Genomic DNA, 24001 nt, shown 5'->3' on the forward strand with positions numbered 1-24001 from the left:
CACACACACACACACACACACACACACACACACACACACACACACAGCCTTTCCACGTGGCTTCCTTTGGTCACACCACTGAATTGAACTGTCAGGATTCTTTGAGGTTCTACTAAAGCAAATTGGATGGCTATCTTCGCTATTCTAAACTTTGGTGTGTTTAAAACGGAGGGGAGGGCGGTGGGCAGGCAGACGTTTGCATTGAGGCTGGCCGCTACCTGTGTGAAGCCGCAGGTTAAGCGCTGGTAGGCAACTGTCCCCCTTCGCATCTATTCGACCTGGAAAGGGTGAGGCAGGACGGCGCGGTGGGTTCCCCGACGACTGCATTGGGACAGGCGCTAGCTCGTCCCTTTTGTGGATATTCCTCTGACAGCACTCAAGGCAGAACCTGGAGACGTTGGGGAAATATTCCAGGAGACTGAGGGCTCATGCGGCCGGCTGGTTTTATGCCTTTATCCACCGGGTAACATTCTCTCCAACCCTGACAGTTGTCGGTGAAAGGTTCCTGGCAATGACTGGTTCACCCTATTCATTTCACAAGTGTAGCTTGTGGGAGAGGAAACCTGGCCATGGCGTGGCTGTACTCCAAATGCAGGTGCATTCTCGGCCTGCTTTTCCCCCAGAGTTGGAGCTCTGGCCTCAGCTGGGGGTGGGTCCGACTGAGGGAATCCCTAACGCTCCGACCCTCCCACCCCTGCTGAGCCAAATGACTGTGCAGCTGTGGTGGGCTGCGGAGCTTGCCTTGCCCAGACGACAATGAAACCAGAGCAGCGGGGCGCAGTACACTAGGGTGGTGCAGAGTGGTGGGGGTGGGGTGGGTGAATACTTGTAACCCAGTGATCCTGCTTCCTCCGCCCCTACCCACCGGTCCACCCAGCACCTGGTTTTGAGTAGGAAAATTCGAGCTCCGCTTGTTTCTCAGGCCCCTTTTTCAGTCCAGGCTTCCGAAGTGGCCCCTGCAAGCCAGAGCCAGTTCTTGCCTCGCTGAATGCAGAAGGAACAAACTCCACCTTCTCTTTAAAGTGGAACTGGAAATGCAGATGGCAAACTCTCGGAGAAAGGTTTCAATGTGTCTGTTTCCCTTTTTTCCTTTGTGTTTCTTTGCTTTCCTTTCCATCTTCCTTTCTTCCTCTGTTCTTCACGTTTAAACAATGGGAAGACAAAAGGGAGAACTTGTACCAGACACTTTTCTTTGACACCCCTGCAATGCAATCTCTGGGTAAGCCACAGACAAGAGATGGGTCATCCTAGGAAGCTGGCCCCAGCGGCCCCTACATTGTGGGTCTCTGCTGAAAGCTCCTTATTTGAGGAGGTGCCTCCCCAAGCTTCTCCCCAGCGGTGGCCGCCTCCCCTTCCCCTTCGGGACTGCCTCCTTTGTGAACTAATGGCTGTAATTATTACCTCCCTAAGCTCCTTTGTTATCTCCTACCCCTAGCTGGAGAGAGGAGGGAGTGGGCTCTTTTGCGAAATCAGAGTCTTTATGAAGCAAATTGCCGTCTAGGGAGGGACAGCGCTAAAGAAAGACAAATCAGATCTCGGTTTGCTTCTGAAGTAGGGTGTGTGTGTGTGTGTGTGTGTGTGTGTGTGTGTGTGTGTGTGTGTGTGTGTGTGTGTGTGTGTTTAATGTAAATTCTGCCATTAAAGTCAAAGTACTCAGGCTCTGTGTAAGTAAGAGTTAATGAAATTTAAACAGCTTTTGATTGTCTCAAGTTAAAAAAAAAAAACCTGTTAAATCCAGGTATTGGGAACTCTACCTTTAGGGTTTCGTTGTGTGTTTACCTGGAAACCTGGAGATTTTTGATCGCTCATCCAACCTGGCCTGCTTGCTTTAAGCGAAACATTTGCAAGATTTGAGATGGATTTAAACAAAGGTGGTTTCTGTGACACTCCAAACGCTGCTGGAGCAAGAGCTGTGGAACACCCCTGCCCACGGAACACAGCGCCCAACCGCGACCTCTTTAGGCACCTGGAGTTGCTGCTACCTAAGCCCAACTGGAATGCGTCTGAGTGGTGAGCACTGGAAAGAGGCCTGAGTAACTGCCCACCCCACCCCACCCCCATCCTGGGGAGACCCTGGGCCAACCCCGTGGCAGGACCCAGTCGTCTCGCCTGTCAGCCTCCATTCCCAGACCCAAGCTGGCTGGGCCAAAAGATGCAAACCCTACCCCTGCTATGGGTGCCGCACATGGAAAGCACCCAAAGCTTTACTGACTAGGCCTCCGCGTGTTTGGGAGCACAAGAGTTGGACTACTCCTGGACCCCATGACATTCTCCTAAGTGAAGGTAGCGGTATGCTACCCATGACTGAGGATCCACTGGTCTTTGCTTTGCAACAGCCTTAATGACTTGGTTCAGAAGGTCAGAGAAGGAATGGCTGGTGAGCGTAATGGGAATGAAAGGCGCTCACCCAAGGAGAGCAGCGGGCCGGGAATGCACGCAGCCAGGCGGCCTTTTCCCACCGGGCTCCCCCTCGCCTTCACTCCTCTAACCGAGAGCAGCAAGGAGTAGTTGAGATCCGTCTCCACTTCGGAGAGAAAGCGACCTAACTCAACTGGCCCCAGTTTCTCAAGGCACACTCCCTTTGTTTACCAGCTTTTAGGAAAAAGGACATTGTGAGAAAGATTCTTTCTCTCTCTCTCTCTCTCTTTTTTTTGTTTGTCTTATTATATAAGGAAAGGCCTCGGAAGTAGCAAATCCCGCTCCCTTTCCCACCCGCCAATATCTCCAGCAAGTCTTTGTTTGGGGCGGAGGGACTGGTGTGGGGCGGAAAGTGATGGTCATTGACATGTGGTTTATTGAAAAAGCGAGATCCAGGCTTCTTTCTGCCTCGGATTTGGAAAATGCAGATTGCCAGATTGGGAAACTATGCACCCCTCCCACGCACGCACCGATTCCCATCACACGGTAAACTGCGTGTTCTTCCAGGCCTCAGCCAGCCAAGGTCACCAAACGACCCGATTCCACCTCCCTTCAGTCGTCAATCCTACGGGCTCAGGCTGCCCTCCTGCACCTCCTTTTTAGAAGTTTCCATTCGTTTTTGTTTTTTTCCCGAGCCGAGATCCTCGGTATTAGACTCCAGCATGGATTTTAATCTCCACATTCAGCAGTCTTTCTCCCCAGTCGTCAGTCAGACCCTAGACGGTAGGTCCCACCACCTACCGAAGCGTGTTCCGAAGCTCTGGAATGGTGCATCCCCGGGGACCCTGCCGCTGGGTAGGCAGGCATTTGCCTCCATTAAGAAGCTGAAATGAGCCCATCAGGGCGTAGGCGCCCTTCCCCCACGTTCCCCTGCCAAGCTCGCCAAACGCTCAAGATTCCGGCCTGGCTCGGGGAGATCTCGAGGTCACAGCGACCTCCGTATTGGCTTAGATGAAGGCGGTGCTAAAACCACGCCTTCTTACCCACGGCGAAAACCAAATCTCAAACTGTACGCCACTCGTTGCATACGCTAAACTCGTGTCACCTTTCCCGCCTGGACAAGGTCCCTCTAATTTATCCCCGCTGAGATCCGAGCGCAAGCAGCCGCGGTAGCACCCTGGACAGCGCACGCGGGCGTGCGGGGGCAGCCTGCCCTTAGTCCTCCCGCTCTCCTGGGGTTCTCCCGCACGCCTCCCACCCCCGCACTCTGACTACAGCTCGTGCGCACTGCCTGCCTCGCACCCTCACGATTCAGCACCCTCCCTCTCCCATTTTTCCCCTCCACCGCCCCCTCATCCATCCTTATTGGGCTGCCTCTCCTTTTAAATCAATCGGGTGCTTGGCTCTTTCTCATCTCCGGCTGAAAGTGAGAACCTTTCGGTTTTCCGCCTTATTCACCTCTACAGTTTTCAGAGCCTTACCACGTCTCTAAGCCCTGACCCTAATCCACAGGCACATGCACCCGCAGACACACAGGTTTCCTGTCCCTGTGTGACACCCACCCTCCGCCGCGGGTCCGCGCGCGGTGCCCTCCTTCGCCACACTCACACGAACGCACGCGCGCGCGCGCAGGGCCGAGCCCAGGACAGCTCGCCGACAGTTTGCACTGGCAAGCGACCTGCTCCGGTCTCGCAGCGCCCATGGCATCTCCTGGCTCCGGCTTTTGGTCCTTTGGGTCTGAAGACGGCTCCGGGGATCCTGAGAACCCCGGCACAGGTAAGAGAACCTAGATCTGCAGCCGGCGAGCTTTACCGGTGGACTGGGGATTTTCTGGACAAGGGGGAAGACAGAAGGAGGTTTTCCCACCTGCAACAGGAAACTTTAGCCGATTTGCCCTTTTCTCTGGGCTGGTCCTTGATGGTCCCAGAGACCAAAACTCCCTATGTTTGCTTGTGCCCAGAGTCTCGGGAGGGCCCATTCCTCTGAATCTGAAAGAAACCCAAAGAAGGCAGCGTCTCCTTGACACGGAATACGTGGCTTTGGGGCAATGGCACCATCTTGGTGTCTGGACCCTGGAGAGGGGTTCATGGCTGGGGCGGGGGGTGGGGAGGGGGTACAGAAAATGGGGAAGGAGGGTGAAGTCTAGGTCTAGGAGATCCTGAGCGAAATGGACAGCTTCGGGGTCGAGGAAGCTCGTCCCAACAAGGTAGGAAGGGGAGTTAGCCTGAGCGGATGAGCAGCGTAGTAAATAACCACAAGGGCCGTGGGGAAATGCGAGAGGAAGGGAAGGTGTTCCCTTTCTCTTTGGGAAACAAGTCAGCGAGCCTAGCGCTGGAGGGGCCATCTAGCTCCCGCGCACAGCGCACCTGCAGCTTGTGCCGAGCCGCGACCCCGAGAATATTGACGTTATTTACGTAAAAGGAAATTTCACACGTTCTCCTGCTCTTCTCTTTCTGCCTCTCTGTCCTCCGGTCCGTCTTGCAGCGAGAGCCTGGTGTCAGGTAGCCCAGAAGTTCACCGGCGGCATTGGAAACAAACTGTGTGGTGAGTGCCCGAAGCCCGGGGGGGTGGATGGGTAGGGCCGGGCACTCCGGGGTCCGCGGAAACAAAGCCCTTTCTCACGTTCAAGCTACCTGGCCGGCCGAGTTGCGGGTGTCTCAGCAGGGGATGGGCTGGGGCCGGGGCGCCTGGGCGACTGACCGAGGCGCGTGCTCCGTGTCCTTGACCAGCCCTGCTCTACGGAGACGCCGAGAAACCGGCGGAGAGCGGCGGGAGCGAGCCCCCGCGGGCCACCTCGCGGAAGGCCGCCTGCCCCTGCGACCAGAAGCCGTGCAGCTGCGCCAAAGCCGAAGTCGACTATGCTTGTCTGCACGCAACAGGTAAAGTCGCCTCTTGGGGCCCCTTGGAGCCCCTAGCTCTAGTTCTGCCCCTCTCACCTCAGCCTGCAGGACTAGGTGTTATGAGCCTGACGTGAGGCGTCGAGGTGAAGATAGAGGAGGCCCCTGGGAAAACAGTGAGCTGAAAGCTAGAAACGCTGAGCCCGCCTCACGGTCTGAGCCCGCGCACTGGTCTCTACCAGCCGCCGGGTGTCCGCGTTCCCTGGGGGTCCGGGCAGAGGCTCTCTTCACGCTGCGCCGCCCACCCGTCTGTAGGTGACCAGCGCGCCGGAGCGTCCTAGCTACAGGCAGGTTTTTGGGTGCCACGGAGGCCTCGGGTGGTGGTGCGTTTCCAGTTCAGAAGAGCTGAGAGGTTCTAGGTCTTTAGATCTTGAAAGTAATGTGTAGATGTGGGTTCACAAGAAAAAGGTTTTACTCACAGAGACCTGAGCGGTTTTTACTCTTCAGTTCACACAAATTTGTTGATTTTACACACCCAGTTATCCAAACAACGCGCGCGCGCTCACACACACACACACACACACAAGCACACACCGACTTTGGAAATAACGGATCTCTGCAACAGACCAAAGCGTTCCACTTCGCCTGGCTAGCCCGAAGGCACTCCTCCAACATTTCTGATGTGAGCTTTTCCGTTATCGTTTAAGATGATTTAGTGAGAAATGGCTTTTAAGAATAGCCTCTGTGAAATAAATTAAGGGACGCACATTCTAAAGCAAATAAATGACGCATGGAAACGTAGGAATCAATTGAGGGTGAGGGGAGGGAGTCATAGTTTCCTTCATTCCTTCATCTTTCGGAAAATATCTCCCCCTTCACGAAATGTTCTGCGTTTTCAAAAGCTTTATTTTTAACAGAAAATCTCTCAGCTCAAAGAGAAATAGCCGGATTTTGCATGGATATTTTCATAATAAAATTAAAATGTGGTATTTTGGTTCTATGTTTTAGACCTGCTGCCAGCATGTGATGGAGAAAGGCCCACTTTGGCATTTCTGCAAAATGTTATGGACATTCTGCTTCAATATGTGGTGAAAAGTTTTGATAGATCAACCAAAGTGATTGATTTCCATTACCCTAACGAGCTTCTTCAACAGTATAATTGGGAATTGGCAGACCAGCCCCAAAATTTGGAGGAAATTTTGATGCATTGCCAAACAACTCTAAAATATGCAATTAAAACAGGTATTGTGGAATCAGGAATAATAAAGCTCCTTTTCTCCTTTACATTTTTTTCTATAAAAATGTTTTATTTTATGACATTACGATTATTCTCAAAATGACAAGGTTACTTTCATCATTTAAGAAATATGAGATTTATGACTGTGATTAACAACAAAAGTACCCTTACTGTTAACACTTCTGAAGTTGAAAATATCAGAAACACTAAGTGTAAACTGTCAGAATAATGTAGATTTTCAGAGTTTACGTTGCACGTATTCAATGATGAGATTATGATAGGAAAGCAACCATTTGTCAGTACAGAGAGAAAGAGAATATGGAAGTAAGAACAACTCAAACAGCACCATCCAAAAGCCCAAATATCACGGTAGTGCTGGTCATATACTTGCCACAGAGATGGTCAGAAATTAGATGAGCCAGCATATGTGATCAGTAAACCAGAGGTATAACATTTGGCATTGTTTCAAATGGCCAAGCCTTCATATATGAACTCCAGGTTTTCTCCATTATTAAAGAAGTGTACACAAAAGACAGCACAATACAAGATAGCTTAACAATTCAGCCATGTCACTCAAGAATGTGTTTGCTTCATAGCACTATGTATATAAAATAAAGGGAAAGAAGGGGAGCCACTAGACATTCTTGGGGGGGGGATTAATGTGTTTTGTGGTCTGACCTTTTCCCTCACAGTATTTTTCCACGCTATCCATTTGTATCCCCGGTAGTGCACTTATTTAGGTACAGTCCATGCTTTCATTTTCGCTACTCATCTCTCCAGGCCATGATTACCTCTTGTTTTCTACATTGCCTGTAATCATCCTGACACACCGTGGCACTTCATTAAAGCAATAAAAAGAAGTATGAATGAATTGGAGGAGGGGGAGGCCTCTCTGGATTTCAAATGATTTGTGGATTTGTAGCTTTTTAAAAAAATGCAAGCAAATAAATAGGTAAAAGAGTACATGAATATTAATTGCTTTAAAAATGATCTTTTATACTGGGAATTTTTTTGTTGCTGGATTAGCCATATCATCCTCATCAACAACAAACACTTTCAGAATGCTTGCTGTGAAATATTAGGGCTTTTTGCCCTTTGCACATTCTTTCTGCCAAGAGAGAGGATAATTATGCATAGTAGTTGACTTGAGAAATCAAGTTACTATGTTATTAGTTAATTGTATATTTACTAATTTGCTATATCATTAGGAACTGGTTTTGTGAGACTGAATTCATAGGAAAAGGAATTTAGCTTGGCAATTGGTATCAAATTCAAACAGTCTATGGAGTATGATTTTTGAATGCTCATTAAATATCATTCTCACTTATGTTCATAAAGAAATATAATGGTGAATATACTAGGCATTGATGATGTTTTTCCTCCGTGCTTTTCAAATATCTGTAGGTGCAAGCCTGAACAGTGCTTTTAATTCATTTTTGTTTGACTCATTCCCTTAGCCAAACATTTGAATATCATAATAAATTGCTAACTATTATTTTTATTGTTACCAAAACAAAAAGAATCTACAAAAATGTTTTTCATCTTCATCCTTGAAAGCTAGTGGTGTCTGAAATGCAATTTAAAGAGTTGAGATAATGAGAACACCAGTCAATGCAAGTCTGTCAATAGCCCATTTAGTATCAGGAAAAGATGGGCCAATTCAATTCTTACGTTTTGCCATAAGGTTTGTGGAGATACAAGTCCAGTAGAGCACTAATGCATTTAATTCAAAGTTCAGATAGAAATTTGATAAAGTTGGATTTCTAAGTACAGCATACCAATATTATTCATAAATGTATAACCTTCTGGTCTCCTTCCTCCCATCCTCAGTGAAATTCAAAGTATGAAATGTAATTTCATTCAGCTCTCTTTTGATTGGCATGTTTATGGGCTTTTATGCTATCACTTGTATTTGACAGCTGGTATACTATTTACCATCCCTGCTACCTTTAGGTATTTTGATACTGCTCTGGAGATTCTCTTATAAAATGCATGTATCACCTGCCTTCTCCTGAGAGTCATTAACCTAATTTCCACTTGGACTCCCAGCTTAGGAGAAGTGAGAGATAGTAGAGAAATACTTTAAAATGAACTCTTTTTGCATTCCTAAAATTACCTCTGTAAGAAATGTTGGAGCAGAGAATGCTAGAATTCTGGTATAATTAATGCTTGCAAGTGTTACAGTCATTCGATGTAGTGGTGGTGATGGCTGGGGGTTAATGTCTTCGTTCTGTTAACCCAACCATCAAACAAAGGAATTGTAGCGTCAATAAACAAGGCGGTCCTAGCGAGTGTCAGTGTCGCCGGGACCTAGGAAGCAGATTGGGCCGACTTCTGGCCCCTCCCCGACTGCTGGCAGACAGGAGGGTCTGCACTGCGAGGGGCTGATTGTTCGCTGAGCCTGCGCGCCCCTTCCCGGCTCTTTTGCTAATGTGTGACTAGTTTTCCAGGGGCGGGAGAGGCTCTCGTCTCAAACTGGCTGTCTCCCTGGCTACGCAGGTTGAGCAGCCGCCTGTATTCCGCGCGCACGCTGGCAGCGCAGGGCCTGGTGGGGGTGGCGGCGACAGCAGCTGGATGTAGAAGAGCCGCAGACACAGCTGGCAGGTTTCTCACCCCTTGCAGTCAGAGAGGCCCGCCTAGGTCCGCTGGGCAGCCTTCACGCAGCCTGTAGGGGTTATGCAGAGAGAGAAATACACATTATATCTGCAAAATATTTTTGCTGATAGCAAGAAGGCATTAAGTGCTCTGACCTGTCAACCTATCTCCCTCCATGTTTTCATATCATCAGAGGGTGAAAATCATGAAGCTGGAGAGATTCTGGTGCAATAGAAGACTCCCTTCAAAAAAACACAGAAGGGAGCCAGGCGATGGAAGCATCAAACCTGCTTCCATCACTCCCCAGAGGTATTCATTCATTCCATTCCCAGGACACATGTCTTTCTATTCTATGCAGAGGTTTTCATGTCAGCTTTTCCATGGAGTTAAATAGTGAATGGTAATAGACACCAGCTTCATCCAGAAAATGAATCAAGGGAGTAGATTAATAGATAGATTCGCTAACCCTTACTAATTTCCTTGCTTTAAAAAATGGCTCAGGTACAGAGAAATGGAGGAACATCAGGAGGGAGAAAATGGCAATGATTTCAGCTGTGAGCGCTAATGAAATGGGAGTCAATGAGGCAGAGAGGAGTGGAGGGTTGTTCCAGACGGCGGTGGTGGCAGCAAAAAAGCCTTTTCACTTTCATTGGACAGGGAAACTGACAGAAGTCAGCAGCAGAGGGTGTGGAAAGAGTAGAAAGAGAGAAGGGAATGTGTAAGGCCCTGGGGAGACTAAACAATCCCAGAGCGTAAGCAAGGCTGCACGAATCCCAATCCTTTTTAATGTGCTTTTCCTAACTCTATCTTGCCTCAGTGTCTAATTCTCCAGCCACATGCCAAAGACTGATAAGAGAGCCCTCCAGCCTGGCGATAAGCTCTGTGTTGACTTTTGTTCTTGCTCTCCCCATTGCCTTCCTTTATCTTGTCCCATCCATGCTCTTGATGAGAGACTATCACATCCCAGGCTTCCGTCTGCTCTCCCATAAGTGGCAGGTGCTTATTTTTATCAGATGCTATCTCCATTATTATTAATCTTCCAAAATATCTGCTGCTAAGATTATTATGGATTATTTATAGATAGATTTCTATGGGGCAAGACAAGGAAACAGAATTCTAATGAGCTATTTCCAATCCCATTTTAAACAATAGCCTCGGAGTATTTGCATGTCAACCCCTTCAGAGAGTTTTTGAGAAATCGAGAAGTTAATAAAAATAAGCCTTGCTAATGGACTGATTAGTCTATGGATTATATCTTTATGTATCTTGATGAAATAGTGACATTAATTGTATTCAGTTTTATTTTAAATCTCAACAATGATTGTTTCATTGTTTTCGCAATCAAATACATATTAAAAAGTTGAAGAGAATTGCGTTTGTCCATGCCATCTTTTCACCAATCATCACCTTTGAATCCAGGTCAAATCACTCCACTAACTGTCCTATTTTCTCATTTTTGTCTTGTCTTTTGTAATCATCAGTCATCTGTCACTGATATTATTATGAATGTTGACATGTCTGGCGGACGTCAAGGTATGAACAGCTTCAACAACAAGGGTGGGGAGATTTGTAGAAGCATGAGTGTAAACAAGAGCAGCCCGCCTTTAGCTGTGGGTTGCTCCAGCACTTAAGTTTGCAAGTGTATTGAAAGAATGATAGGAAATAAACTAGTGCTCAGACTGCAAACCACATTTGTTATTTTTTAAAGGGCATGTTGAAAGGAAATTTTAAAAATGTGTCATATAAAATATTAACACCCAAAATAATCTCTCCTGTTAGAACAAAATGATTTTGGGGGGTGGGTGTGTGTGTGTGTGTGTGTGTGTGTGTGTGTGTGTGTGTGTTGGGCTTCTGAATGTGGATTTCCATGAAAGATCTTTCAAGATTCTTTAGTTCGGGAAATCACACATTTCAGTGGCATTTATTTTCATTGCATGTAATTCCAAGTATGGATTCCATTTTTCAGGGCATCCCAGATACTTCAATCAACTTTCCACTGGACTGGATATGGTTGGATTAGCAGCAGACTGGCTTACATCAACAGCAAACACAAACATGTAAGTAACTAATGTGTCTTGTATAATCTGTGATGACTATTAGTCTTTACCTCTTATGTTACAATCTTTTTTTTTAAGTAGTTCCTAAAGCAGTGATACCACCTTCAGAATTACATGAGTAGCCTAATAGAAAATAGTCCTGATGTATATTCCATGTAATCAAAGTTATACAAAATTTTTCTAAACACAAAAGTGAGTTTTTTGGAATTTTGGATTTACAATGATGCCTAATTTAAAGAAAAATAAGATAATATGTAATCTGTTAGATAGTATTACTCTTCAATTCTTCATTCAGTATGGCAAATAACTCCATTCAATATGGTAAATAACTTATTTATGCCAATAAATGAAGCTCTTGGCCTTCAGCATATAAAAAAATGAGAAAACCTTTAGAAGACATACTTTTCTCTGCATAATTCTCTAATCATAACATTTGTGAATATAGAGTTTGAAGAAGAAATAGTTCTGTAGCCATTGTATTGTGAACTTTTTCTTAGCTACACACATAAAATGTGGCCTTTACTACATTCCAGGTTCACCTATGAAATTGCTCCTGTATTTGTGCTTTTGGAATATGTCACACTAAAGAAAATGAGAGAAATCATTGGCTGGCCAGGGGGCTCCGGTGATGGGATCTTTTCTCCTGGTATATGATTTTTCAAACTTTCTCTATGTTTTTCTTCTGACTTATAGTGCCTCTTCATGAACCTTGGAAAGATTAAATATCTAGTCCACATTCCTGCTTAAGTAAGCTGTGTGCTAATGAAAAGGATGACAGTGACTAGCACTCCTGATCACTGACCACATCTCTAAGCCAACTATCCCCCTCTTGAACAGTAGTTATTTGTATCCCAAAAAGAGCATAATCAGAGATGGCATTTACCCAGTATTTCCATTGCCACCTTTAACCCAGTTTGTATAGGTAAAACAAAAGCCATAAGGAGTCCTGGCAAGGAATTCACTCACTAAGGCTCTTGTCAGAATTAGTGAAAGGAAAAAGGTCACCACATTTAATAAACCAGTCTCTATTTGGGGTACCTAATGAGGTAGATCTGCCAACTAGAGCCCGTACACCCCAGCCCTTTCACGAAGCAAGGCTGATTTGTAATAATTTCAAGGAGGACAGAGGAACCTCAGGTAACAATTTCTTGGACCTGAAAAAGAGGGTGGTGATTTCTTCAGGAGATTTCGCATTCCTTCTTTATCATGCTGCTTGATCTTTTCCTTCTGGCCTTTTATCACCAGTCATTGCATTTAAGCTCCACTATTTACGTCTCCCAGTCCAGAGAATCAACCTGGAACAGAAAACCCTGCCCTTGACCCAGAGGTCTGTGTGTGAACTTGGTTTGATCTGGAGAAGAAATAGGAATTAGGAAAGCAGCGGGAAAGGGCATTGTTGGAACATGGAAAAGGGGCCTGGTGCCCAACTGCTGCCTACTCCATGGCCAGAGCGAGGTGACCCCAATGGGCTGGTGCTCCCTCAGGGCTCACTGAGTCTGGAGGAAGCCACCCCTACCTCCCATTATGTCAGGCTTAGCAAAGGCCAAGTCCGATCTGCCTCAGCTAATCCACAGACAGGCAGATGATGGGGGAAGGAGAACATCAGGAAAAGGCAAACTCAGAAATGATGACTGTGATCAGTGACCCCAAGGCCAGCACTTAAATTAAACAGGTTTGCCTACAAACCCAGATCTGACCATTTATTTTATGTTTTTAATGTTATAGCACAATTTTTCAGGTGCTGAAGGAAAACGTGAGTTAAATAGAAAGAAAAATGAGTCTTTTGCCCCTCTTTGTCATTGAACACTGGCTGTGATGAATTTTAAGGGAGACTTTATTTTGTAGGCATTTAGGACTTAAGGGATGGTTTCTGTGGAACACCCTCTGGAGAGAACTTTGTCATCACTGTCTGGAATGGTGCTTTTAGCTCATTTTTCAAGAGGAATTAGGTAGGGTGCAGAGTTCAACACCATTTCTCCCTTTATTCTTCTTCCACTTGTAAGGAGGGTTATGTGATTGAGTTGCCTCTGAGGGAGCCAGGAACAACCCAGACTCCCTTTAAGTGGTCCCAAGGAGGGAAAAAGGAAAGTTGTTGTTTTGATCCTGACTAAGGGCAGGATAGGGGAATGACTTGGGCCAGGAATACTTTACTAGCTACTTGTGGAAACCTCAAACTCCAGAAAATCTACCCAGAAAAAGGCTTCTCTTTGTTAGTTCCACTAAGCCAGGCATGGATATGGGAAATACCTCTACACTCATCGTGATGGGGATTGATCAGATAAAAGAGACTCAGCTTGGATCCTGCATCCTAAGTGCCTGTATGCTCTCACTCCAGGGTGGAAGCCCACAGAGGTTACGCCACAGGGTGAGGTAGTCATCACAAAGTGGGAGAGGCCAGAAGAGGCCTTCTGCTCTGTTTTCTGTAAAAGGAGAGGACTATAGCCTCCTTACTTGTCATTGGATGCCTTTCTTGGGAGCTTTAGCCTTATTCATGGAGTGAAGATTCTTACAAATTAAGGGGTGGAGATAAGGGAAATTGTATATCTTACATGCCTAAGAGCTGAGTGTCCCTTTGCTTGGGACTATGAAGAAAGAGTTAGATCTGTACATAGCACGGCTCAGTCTGCTTCACACCACTATCTACAACATCCACAGGCTTCTGCTTCATGGAAAGTCCTTTGGGGCTCCTTGGAGAAATTTGTTTATGTGAGTCCCCTGCACCTGTGAGCCAGACAGAACTGGAACATTCCTCCCTGCCCAGCAAGTCATGAAGGACTAAAGGGGGGGGGGGAACGGAAAGGCTGGGCTCATCACAAAACTATTCCTACATTTTCACTAATGAAATTGACCGTGTTTCAGGAATCGCTTGCATCTTTTTCTCTGGAGGATGTGTGCAAAATATGAGCCTTGCTCTCGCTCTGCCCTTGTGCTAAGGCCTCTTCTTCTGGCTCCTCCCACTTTGTGATGACTACATGCATCTGCCTTTGTGCTCTGTGGCACAAACAGAGGTCCAGGGCCTCTTTCTCTGCTCCCCACCCCCACCCCAGGAATGCTGACCCTTCAGACACAGAATGACTAAGCTGCCAGATGAAGGGTAGGAAAGCAAAACCGGAAACTTCATGGATAATTGTCTTGAAATGCTCCTCTTTGTATACATCTTCTCCTTGTTCTGCTTTCTTTCTCCCCAGCATCTCTAAGAACAACTAGGGCAGTGGTTCTGCACTGTGGGTGATCTTGCCTGCCAGGGGAATTTTGGCAGTGTATGGAAGGGTTAGGGTTGTCACATTGGGTTGAGGGGAGATGGGGCATCATACTCCAAGTACCAAGTGGGCAGAGGCCAGGGATGCTGCTAAATATCCCACAGCGCCCAGGACATCACCGGAACTCTCCATCCCCAAAGATCATTGAATCAAGACTGAGAAACCACAAGCAAGAATGGAAGGTTCCATTCTTGGCTCCTTGCCCTGAATGACTCTCATGACGAGTCTTTCAGACAGAGTGTCTGCTCAGAGCAGGCCTGACCTGGATTCTGCTTGTCCTGCATCTCTAGGGGCCAGAAAAGAGAGGAATTTGCTTTATTATAACTCAAAATGGGGCGAGATGTAGATGCCAGAGTCTCCCCTGGGCAAGGCCTGGGCCCATGAGGTTGTGGCCGGATGTCGGCTGCTCAGCATGACAGAGTCCTGCTGCTCTTCAGGTGCTCAGAGGGAACCAAAGCCAAAGCAGGCACAGTGGCAGAGCCTTCAGATGGGAGGGGAGAGGGTGCCTTCATTCAGCCTCACAACTTCCACACCAGCAGACTCATGGCATTCACAGTAGCCTTTCTTCCAGACAGCAAACATCCGAAGTATTCCAAAATCCTGGGGAAAGCTCACTTTTCTTTGCTTGTCAAATGAGACCCTGTTTATAAGAAACAAATCTTATAGTATGAACCCTTTGGCAATCTTAGAACACTTCAGGAAAAGTAAATCAAGTATGGAACTTTAATTTCCCTTTGTTATGTGTTTTTCTGTAATTATGGATAAGGTTTTGTTGACCATTATATTTCAATAATTTTGAGAAGGAAGAACTGTTTGAGGGAGGATTAAGAGGTATGATGAGGTAGGCTTAGAAGTTTATTCTTGTCTGTAGGAACTTGGCATCTATACAGCCCAAGATTGGTTTATTCTTGTCTGGTCCACATCATTGATAACAATTGATTTGACTCAATCCAAGCACAAGGCATTGCATGACCTGAAAGGAATAGAAATAAGTGTTCTCCATAAGGATACTAGTAGGATTTTCATGAGCCTCATGCACAGTGACCACACGCACAAGCTGGGTAGAAAAGCAACATTTCTCAGTTCTTAAAAGCCTCTTCGAAGGGCTCCCAACAACAGCAGCTTCCCTGCGGTTCCCCTAAGGAGATGGGGTGGGTGCCGTAGTTTCTCTCCGATATTTGGCCCTATAATTCTTCTCTGGACCCTCTAAGCTAGTGCCTGAGTTTGGGGATTTGATTAATGGGTTGCCAAGAGGTAGATCTTCCCCTGTGTCCAAGGACGACTCTAGGATAAGGAATATGCTTCTGTGTGCTCGGATGTTGCTGAATGGCTCCAGTAGGTAACTGTGTCACTGTGCCCTGTAGGCGGCGCCATATCGAACATGTACGCCATGCTGATCGCCCGTTTTAAGATGTTCCCAGAAGTCAAGGAAAAAGGAATGGCTGCCGTCCCCAGGCTCATTGCCTTCACCTCTGAGCATGTACGTACTTCTGTTCTTTCAAAACTTAAGGTAACATTCCAGAAAGGCAACGTGGAAGAGATATTTGGAAATGCTTTGTCTCCTGAGGTTCCCTTTCCAGAAGATACTTCCTGGTAGGGACAACGTGGAAAGAATGGTGGAAGGACTTAAGGAGGGAAGTCTTTTCTCTTTGAAATTCAGGAAGACCTTGTCAGAAAAAGCAGAATGTGTTTCTCCCTAGTTCCTAACACCTTCACCTTTCTGTAATAATACTGCTTGTTGGGGGGGGGGGGGTTGGTGGAGAAGAAGCGGGAAATGTAATTATGACCCCATTTGGGCCACCTATGCCAGGCAAACTCAGAGCACCCTCTTGAGACAGTCTTTGCAAAAGTGGTTGCAGATAGCTTCATAGTGCTTTGCTTGAACCCATTGCACCACCTGGGAGGGCCCAAGATTGGCTTCCTTTTTATGGTTAAATATTTATTGTACATATTACATACCATATTTTCATTACCCAGGCATTCATTCACCTGCCTTTTCTCCAGGACAAACAATTGAGATCTTTGCATGGAGCTTTATTTCCCGAATCCCATGGCCTAGAGGAAGGAAAGGAGGGCCTGCCAGTTCCATCTGGACCCACTGGGGAGCGGGGCCAGTGGCTGAGGAAGAAAATGGGGGCATTAGTGTCTCTTTTTATGCTCCTTGAGAGTCACCCAAGGTCCAAGACTTTTGGAGATTCGCATGAGAGCTTAGAAAACCTGACATAGAGGGCGCCACATAATTATTAGGTAACTAACTTGAAAAAACCTGAACTTGTTTTTATAGATGAAGAAACTGAATTCGAGAGTGGGGAGAGGCCCTGTCGTGACTTCATGGCTGAGTGGCCTCCCCTCTGGCTGCCCTGCACCCCATGGGGCATCTTTTCTCCAACTCTGCTTTTCCCCTGTCAGTTCTTCCAGTGCTAATATAATTTTCTGATCTATTAAACAGGTCAGGTTGCTATCTTTTCTTCTAAGTACTTAGTGTATAACGTGACATGTTTAGGACACAGAGATGAAAATGGTACTGGGAAATTTGCCATCTTCCAACATCCAAACAGAAATGTCACACATTTCAGACAGGAAAGGACAACTTGTGTTTTCTAAATGACCTCTCTCTTACACATACACACACAGAGCGCTAACAATCCCTTTTGTGACCACCAGCACAAACTAGAACTAAAATTCTCTGATCAAATGAAACTTTTTTCTTGAAAACTTGCATAGGACTAAATTAAACAAATAGTATTTCTATGAAGAAAATTATAAATCAGTCACTGAGTTGAAACAAGGAAAAGCAATGAAGCTGTGAGTAAGGAGACCCAAGAGTACTTCCTCCAAAATAATCTAGACTGGGAAGTGATCTTGAAGATAACCGGGTTCAACACTCATCCTTTGTGGAAATCTCATCATCCTTACCAAATCTCCACTGATAAGAAAGTTTGGGCAAAAATTAATCTGATTTTAATGTTCTCTTTTGAAAGGAAGTGTAGAGAAAAGTTAAGATCCTAGTTGAACAATTCACACCGCTTCTGAATCCTTTGACAGTCCCAACTATGTACTTAAATCCAAACTCCCTTATTTCCTGCTGTGACACAGCTCTTCCAGAAATAGCTCTGTTGAAAACATAATCGCATCTAGGAAAAATGTCCTTCATATACCTCACTGAAACTGGGATCTTTTAGGCAAACCACTGTCACTAACTTCCACACACAATTGTTCCTGGGGCTTACTTTGTGGGCCCGTCCCCTGGACCAGACCCTAATACCCTCCCAACACCCCTCATGACCTCAGTGCACATCTGAGATGAGGTGATTCTCGTAATTTATAGTGATAAAATCTCACATGAATGCATCATTTAAATGCCAGGTGAATCATGTCACCTGTATCTGGATTCCTATATTACAAACAGAGAAATGAATTCATAACAATCTTAAAATTTTTCATTTAGTACAAAATAAAAAACATGGGCTTCAACATCTCTTACCCTTGATTCAAAATATGATTTATTCCTAAATAAGCACTAGTTTTTATTGGAGTCTATTATTATTTTCCCAAGTCAGGGTTGGGGAATATTCATTATCTCATTCCCCAGCCACTCAGTTGATGAGCAACTGATAACCGAGGGGAAGATCTGAGTCCTTAGAGCTGCCAGTGTGTGTTCGTGGTGTGGCCGCCAGAGGCCACCCGTGGTCAGGAGACCACCATCTACCTGTGCCACGTGTGCTCTGCACAGGCTCTGGACCCTCTGAGCTTTCTCTGGGCACCAGCTCTGAAGGTTGCTGTTTGAGTGTACTCAGTTCTGATTCATGAACAATAAAATATGGTGCTAAGGATTTCAAAAGCTCCCCAACCTGTTGTCTGCTGAGCACAGAGACACGGTCCAAACTGTCTTTGCTGTTCTGCCTCACTAGGTGCAATCTATTGTTTTCCTCCCAAGTTCCTTCCTCTCCACACGTCCCTTGCTATGTGTGGAGAACAGTTACCTTTCTGCTCCCTTGCCTGAAAATATAAACAGGCTCCATTCTGCACCTAATTTTCTTTTTCATGCCTCATGTCACCTCCATTCCCCTCTCTTGAAACTTTCATCTTTTTCTTTAAGTGTGTGGCGTTAGGTACAGTGATCAATCATCTTAGGTAATTGCTCCTCATTTGAGAATCTCTATTCTTTCTCATTAAAAGACCAGACAAGATACTGCCTCTCCCTAGCCAGGTGCACCAGACCTCTTATTGAGCCCCAATTTGCCATTTGGCAGTTTAGTGCTTAAGCTCCTTCTCTGAGGCGCTTAATTTGGGTAGATTGTGCTTGCTCAGCAAGGCAGCTGGCTGCTCTGTTCTGTGAACCCCACACCCCCAGCACTGAGACACTTAGCGCCCCGTTCCCTGACTTCTCTTTGAGGTCACTCACAGGGGTCTAACTCTACAAGAAAGAACAATTTTTTTGGATGGGGGAGCCATGCATCTTGACAGACCCAATTAAACTTTTCCTCTTAATCCCCAGGTTTCTTGCTAAAAACTGTCCATTATTTTCTTTCTGAGGTTGTAAAAGGAGACAAATGGTCCTTTCTCATTACTTCTTAGCCATACCGGGTTTTCTAAACATCTCTATTCAGTAACTTGATCATCGGTTTGTTATTTGCTGCCATTATGCCTTCTTGCTTATTAGACAAACCTCCTGAAATATGTGTTATCAGTGGCTGCTGCATACTTAAGAATCCTAATGAATCAAAAGTGGGCTTTTGAAGAGACTACACTCTAGTAGACTGGTTGATTTGGCTATGGAACCAAGACTTAAAATTCCAGTCAGCAACACTTTGGAGATGTAAATTGAGGCAGCAGCCCTCCTTTGGACAGCTTAATGATCTGTAGTTAATAGTAAGAGGCTGCTGGGCAGATGCAGTACAGCTGGGCTTAGGTTAGCCTTTCTCAGCTCTCCAAATTGTACAGTGATTACAGCCATTGAGATTCTGAATCCTGCCCGGAATCAATAACCAAAAGCAGAAACAAAGAGTTGGCAGTGGCTTGTCAGCATGACCTTTCAGCACATGGTCTTCTGTTCAAGCCAGGGACAAGGCCCCTTCCCCAGCCCGGCCCAGGCTAGGCAGTGGCCTGCACAGCAAACAGAACTTCCAATTGTGGGGTGAAGATTGCTGGATTTAATGCAAGCTTCTCTTACTTGAGTGTCCACTAAATTTGAGAGGAACTGTGTGTCTCCTCTTAGTAGTAAAATGTAAATCTGGAAACCACAGGCTGCCTCACTGCTGAGGGAATTGATGCATTCTTATGCCTGTCTGTCAATTGGATTGGATTACTAAATGTTAGGGAGAGGTTCATCTATAATTTCCAGGGTCTTCCTAGCCTCCTCAATAGGCTAGTGAGTTTAAAAAAAAAAAGGACAAAGAGTTTGTAGAGATAGTGATCCAAAGATGTGCAAATGTTCAATAAGACCTAGAAAGATACTTAATGTAACCCCACTAGGGAAATACAAAATGAAATCATACAGAATGACTACTGTCAAAAACAGAGCATAACAAGAGTTGGCAAGGATATGGAAAATTAGAACCTCTGAGCATTTTTGGTGGGAAAGTAAAATGGTGCAGCTGCTGTAAAAAACAGCAGGCAACTCTCAGAGTAGGATTTTCATATGGTCCAGCAATTCCACTGAGGAATTCCACAAGAATTAAAAGCCAAGTGCAGCATGTTTTTCAAGTATCAAATCTTGAAATGTTTTTCAAATGTTTTTCAAGTATCAACCCCTTGAAGAGAGGGGTATACACCCTTGAGCATAGCACGATTATCCACACTGGTCAAAAGGTAGAAAGGGGCCCTCCCTGGTGGCGCAGCGGATTAAAGCACAGCACAGAGAAGCTAAAGCCACTTCCGCATGAGTTCGATTCCCACCTGCCCCAGAGGTGACCACATGGCGTGGCAGACCTCTCCTGACCCGCCCGCTGCTCCCCTCAGCAGTGTACTTCGTCGATCTGCCTGTTCTGCTCCCCGCTCTGTCTCTGGTGAATTCTCTCACCCTCCGCATCTCTGGCCTGTAACCCAGTTCTGTACAAATAAATAAATAAATCTTTAAAAAATAATAAAAAAATAAAAAAAGGTAGAAAGGCCCCAGTGTCCAGTGAGGCTGAACAGAAAAATAGTATGTGGTTATACCCATCATGAATAAGGTTCAATACGAAGAAGGAGGAAAATTCTAGCACATGCCACAACATGAATGTGTGGTGAGAACAGCAGGCTAACGAAATAAGTAAGCATGAAAGGTCACTTAACATAGGATTCTACCTACGTAAGTCTGTCCAAATTCACTGAGAGAGACATAGGATGTGGTCGCCAGAGTGAATGGGAATTTGTCATTTAATGGGTGTCAAGTTTCGAGTTTTGGCTTTGCAAGGTGAAAAGAGCTTATGGGTAGCCACAAGTGATGGTCATTATAGAACAGTATGGACTTCAGGTCACTGAACTGTATGTTTGAAAAGCCAGGCTTGGCAGGCTTTTTTTTTTCTTCTTTTTTTTTTTAATGCAGTAGCCCCTGTCTCTGCAAGGGAAACCATCCGGAAGTCTCAGGGGCTGCCTGAATAGCAGGGCGTCCCAAATCTTGAATATATTATATCCACTATATTGTTTTCTTACACATACATATCTATGATAAAGCTTGATTTATAAAACAGGCACAATGAGAAGTTAAAATCAACAATTGATAATAAAGTAGAACAATTATAACAAATAATAAACTGCACTGCAAGGTATAGGACTATGGTCACTCAAATTCTAAAATATCTAAAAATTCCAAAGTCTACTTAAAAGTTTCGGATCGTGGTTGACTGCAGGTAACTGAAACTACAGACAGTGAAACCTCACATAAAGAGGGATAACTGTAAAAAAAGGAAAAGAAAAAAACAGTGAATGGCTCTTGACTTTGTATACAAATATGTTTTATTTTTTTTCACAGAGTCATTTTTCTCTCAAGAAAGGCGCTGCAGCCTTGGGGATTGGAACAGACAGCGTGATCCTCATTAAGTGTGATGAGAGGTGAGCGTGATTCTGCAACCCTTTGGGTTAACAAGTCGTACCTTGCACACAAGTACCCTTCAGTCCCCAGATAGGTGACGGCAGTGGAACAAGCTGGCTTCCATCCCAGCCTCAGCTGTTTGCTGCCTCCATGGACTCTTGTTTGGAGTCCTGGGATGTTGTTCCTCAATGCCATGAAGATTTCAATAGCTCTTGATGGAATCAGAACCTTTGTTAAATCAGTGAAAATATTCTGCTCCAAGAAGGTACAGGACATTCATCGCCTGGGTACTTTAAGCTACAAAGTGTAATTTGAGTACTGATCTCTAGAGGTGCTATCAGTCTAGGCACCAAGGGTCCTGTGAACTTGAGGCAGCGAATGCCAAAAGGGGCAGTTTAGTGAGCAGAAAGTGAATAATACCCCAGAAATGCATAAGCTTTATGATGGAACTTAGAGGGGAAATCCTGTCTTAACTAGTACCCTGGGAACACTGCAGGGGAGATTGAAAAGCACCTTCAGGATATTCATGTAAATGAACGCTGTCTGTAGTCCTGGCACCTTCAAGAAAATTAAATGCAGTCTTTAAGAGCTGGAGTAAGCACCTTCTCTGAATTAAAGGGAAGCCCGTCTAGTGGCCATTTATTTATTCACATGTATGATGAGATAGACATTTATGGTTGCCCATCAGGTCACTAAACTCTAAAAAGCCAGGCATAATCTCAGCCCCTGACGGTGTGTGACGTGCGTGGGGAGGTGCAGTAGCCCTGGGGGGAGGCAGTTTTGGGGTTGAATTGTGTGGCACATGTTTGACACACAGGAAGATTTGGCAGGTTCCATGCAAGAAAGGGGACTTAAGCTGGATTTAGAAATTGCAGATGAGTTGGGTGGGTGGAGGATGGGGCCGCTGCAAAAGACTGAAATGAAGTCACGCAAGTGGGAATGAATTTCTGGGGCTGGAGGAACTGGGACTGGCCAGAGGGAGCCTGGCTGATACCTGTAGGGGCTGGGAGGGATGCGTCCAGTATGGCAGATGCAGTTGGGATTTTGAATATTCAAAACAATCAAACTGATCGCCACATCTCCCTCGGAATGGCAAAATACATGTGCTGGCCACCTCTTCTCACACCTTTATATAATGCCTGGCTGTGAACACATTACTTTTGCTTTCAGGTTAAGACTATACTTTCAGGGATCATTTCTATAGTTCATTACTTTTGCTTTTAGGATTGAGGGATGGAAGGTGGTGTTTTGTTCTTCTTTTAGGAGAAAGAAAAGCTAAACTGAGCACTAGCATTTGATGGGCCTAGAAACAGGGTAACTTGATAACATCATTATCCAAGAAGGACATCTGTGAAGCCCCCTCAGAAGCAAGGGAGAGGGACTTCCATCAGTGAGGCCAAGTGAGAGGCTCTAACTGAGAGGTTGGCATGAAATGATAAGCAACCAGAGTGAGGCAAACATTTTGAAAAAGGAGCTGCTATATGTATATTTTTTAAAGATTTATTTATTTATGCATGCAGAACTGGAGTACAGGCCAGAGGTGCAGAGGGTCAGAGGATTCACCAGAGACAGAGCGGGGAGCAGAACAGGCAGATCAATGAAGTACTCTGCTGTGGGAAGCAGCGGGTCAGGAGAGGTCTGCCACGCTATGTGGGTCACCTCCAGGGCCGGGGACCGAACTCTTGCTGCAGTGTCTGCAATAGCTTCATAGTCTGTGCTTTAACCCTTTGAGCCACGAGGGAGGGCTCAAATTGTTTTATATTTCAAGTCCACCAGTTTTTGCTTGCTGTCAGATATTTAATTTGAGGAGAAATCTGGCAGGAAAAAAAAAGTGCAGAGAATAAAGGTTTAAGTGACTTCAAAAGTTTTCTTAGCACTTATACATAAGGACCCTAGAATCTAGGGAAGAATCATCTAGATAGGCCCTGGTTTTCTAATCTGGTCAAGCTTTCCTGACTCGTTAGTAGGTGTTCTTGAGCTGCATCCCAGGAGGCTCTATTCCTTGGGACATCAGCCTTGCTGCTTCTACTCCCAGGAAAATTGGTTGAATGTAAATTGAGGTGCCCTTTGGATGATTCCCCCAAGTCAGAGAGCATCTACTCAGGGGAACGCAAACTGGCCTGAGGACTCAGAAGAGAAGTGCAGGCCTGGAGTAAGGAAGAGCAAGAAGGAAAAGCATAAGAGCAAGGAAAGTGACCGCAGGGGACATGCAAGAAGAAGGCTCAGAGGCACCCTCACCCACTACACAGAGGAGAAGCTGAAAGCCAAGAAGGCTAGAATAGTAGAGGCCGCAGACTTTAAGCTCAACGAGTTTTAGTTCACTAATTTGAGAAGGCGTACGTAAAACAAACCAAAAAAATAATGGTAAGAATTGTTGTTTCATAAAAGACCTCACTGTCTGCTCCCCCACACCGGGAGGACCCGGAGGGAAGGGCCCACCGGTCAGGCGGGGACAGGGGCCATCTCCTCCCACCAATGAGCCTTGTGGGATGGGAGGGAGGAGGAAGCTCTCCAGGAGGGGAAAGAAAGACAGAGAAAAGGAGAGGAAGGGATAAGAAATAGCAGGTAGGAAATACAAGGCCGAGTGCCGCGGACCAGTGCAGCAGGAGCAGGAGACAAGTTTCAGGGGTTGCAATTCTGGC

At 45.7% G+C, this 24001-nt stretch overlaps 1 protein-coding gene across 1 annotated transcript in view; it reads left to right on the top strand.

The window, feature by feature from the left end:
* Positions 1-3930: 3930 nt before the first annotated feature.
* The window catches only part of GAD2 (glutamate decarboxylase 2 (pancreatic islets and brain, 65kDa)), a 53980-nt gene continuing 33909 nt past the window's right edge, over positions 3931-24001 (top strand). Inside the window, exons 1-8 of the mRNA XM_004691309.1 lie at positions 3931-4134; positions 4843-4902; positions 5088-5237; positions 6204-6437; positions 10994-11084; positions 11618-11730; positions 15709-15824; positions 21300-21379. Coding sequence (XP_004691366.1) covers positions 4059-4134; positions 4843-4902; positions 5088-5237; positions 6204-6437; positions 10994-11084; positions 11618-11730; positions 15709-15824; positions 21300-21379 — 920 coding nt within the window. The 5' untranslated portion in view covers positions 3931-4058. The remainder of the gene's footprint in view (positions 4135-4842; positions 4903-5087; positions 5238-6203; positions 6438-10993; positions 11085-11617; positions 11731-15708; positions 15825-21299; positions 21380-24001) is intronic.

This window comes from Condylura cristata, unplaced genomic scaffold (assembly GCF_000260355.1).
Source record: "Condylura cristata isolate star-nosed mole 26May11 unplaced genomic scaffold, ConCri1.0 scaffold00030, whole genome shotgun sequence".
Taxonomy (NCBI): Eukaryota; Metazoa; Chordata; class Mammalia; order Eulipotyphla; family Talpidae; genus Condylura; species Condylura cristata.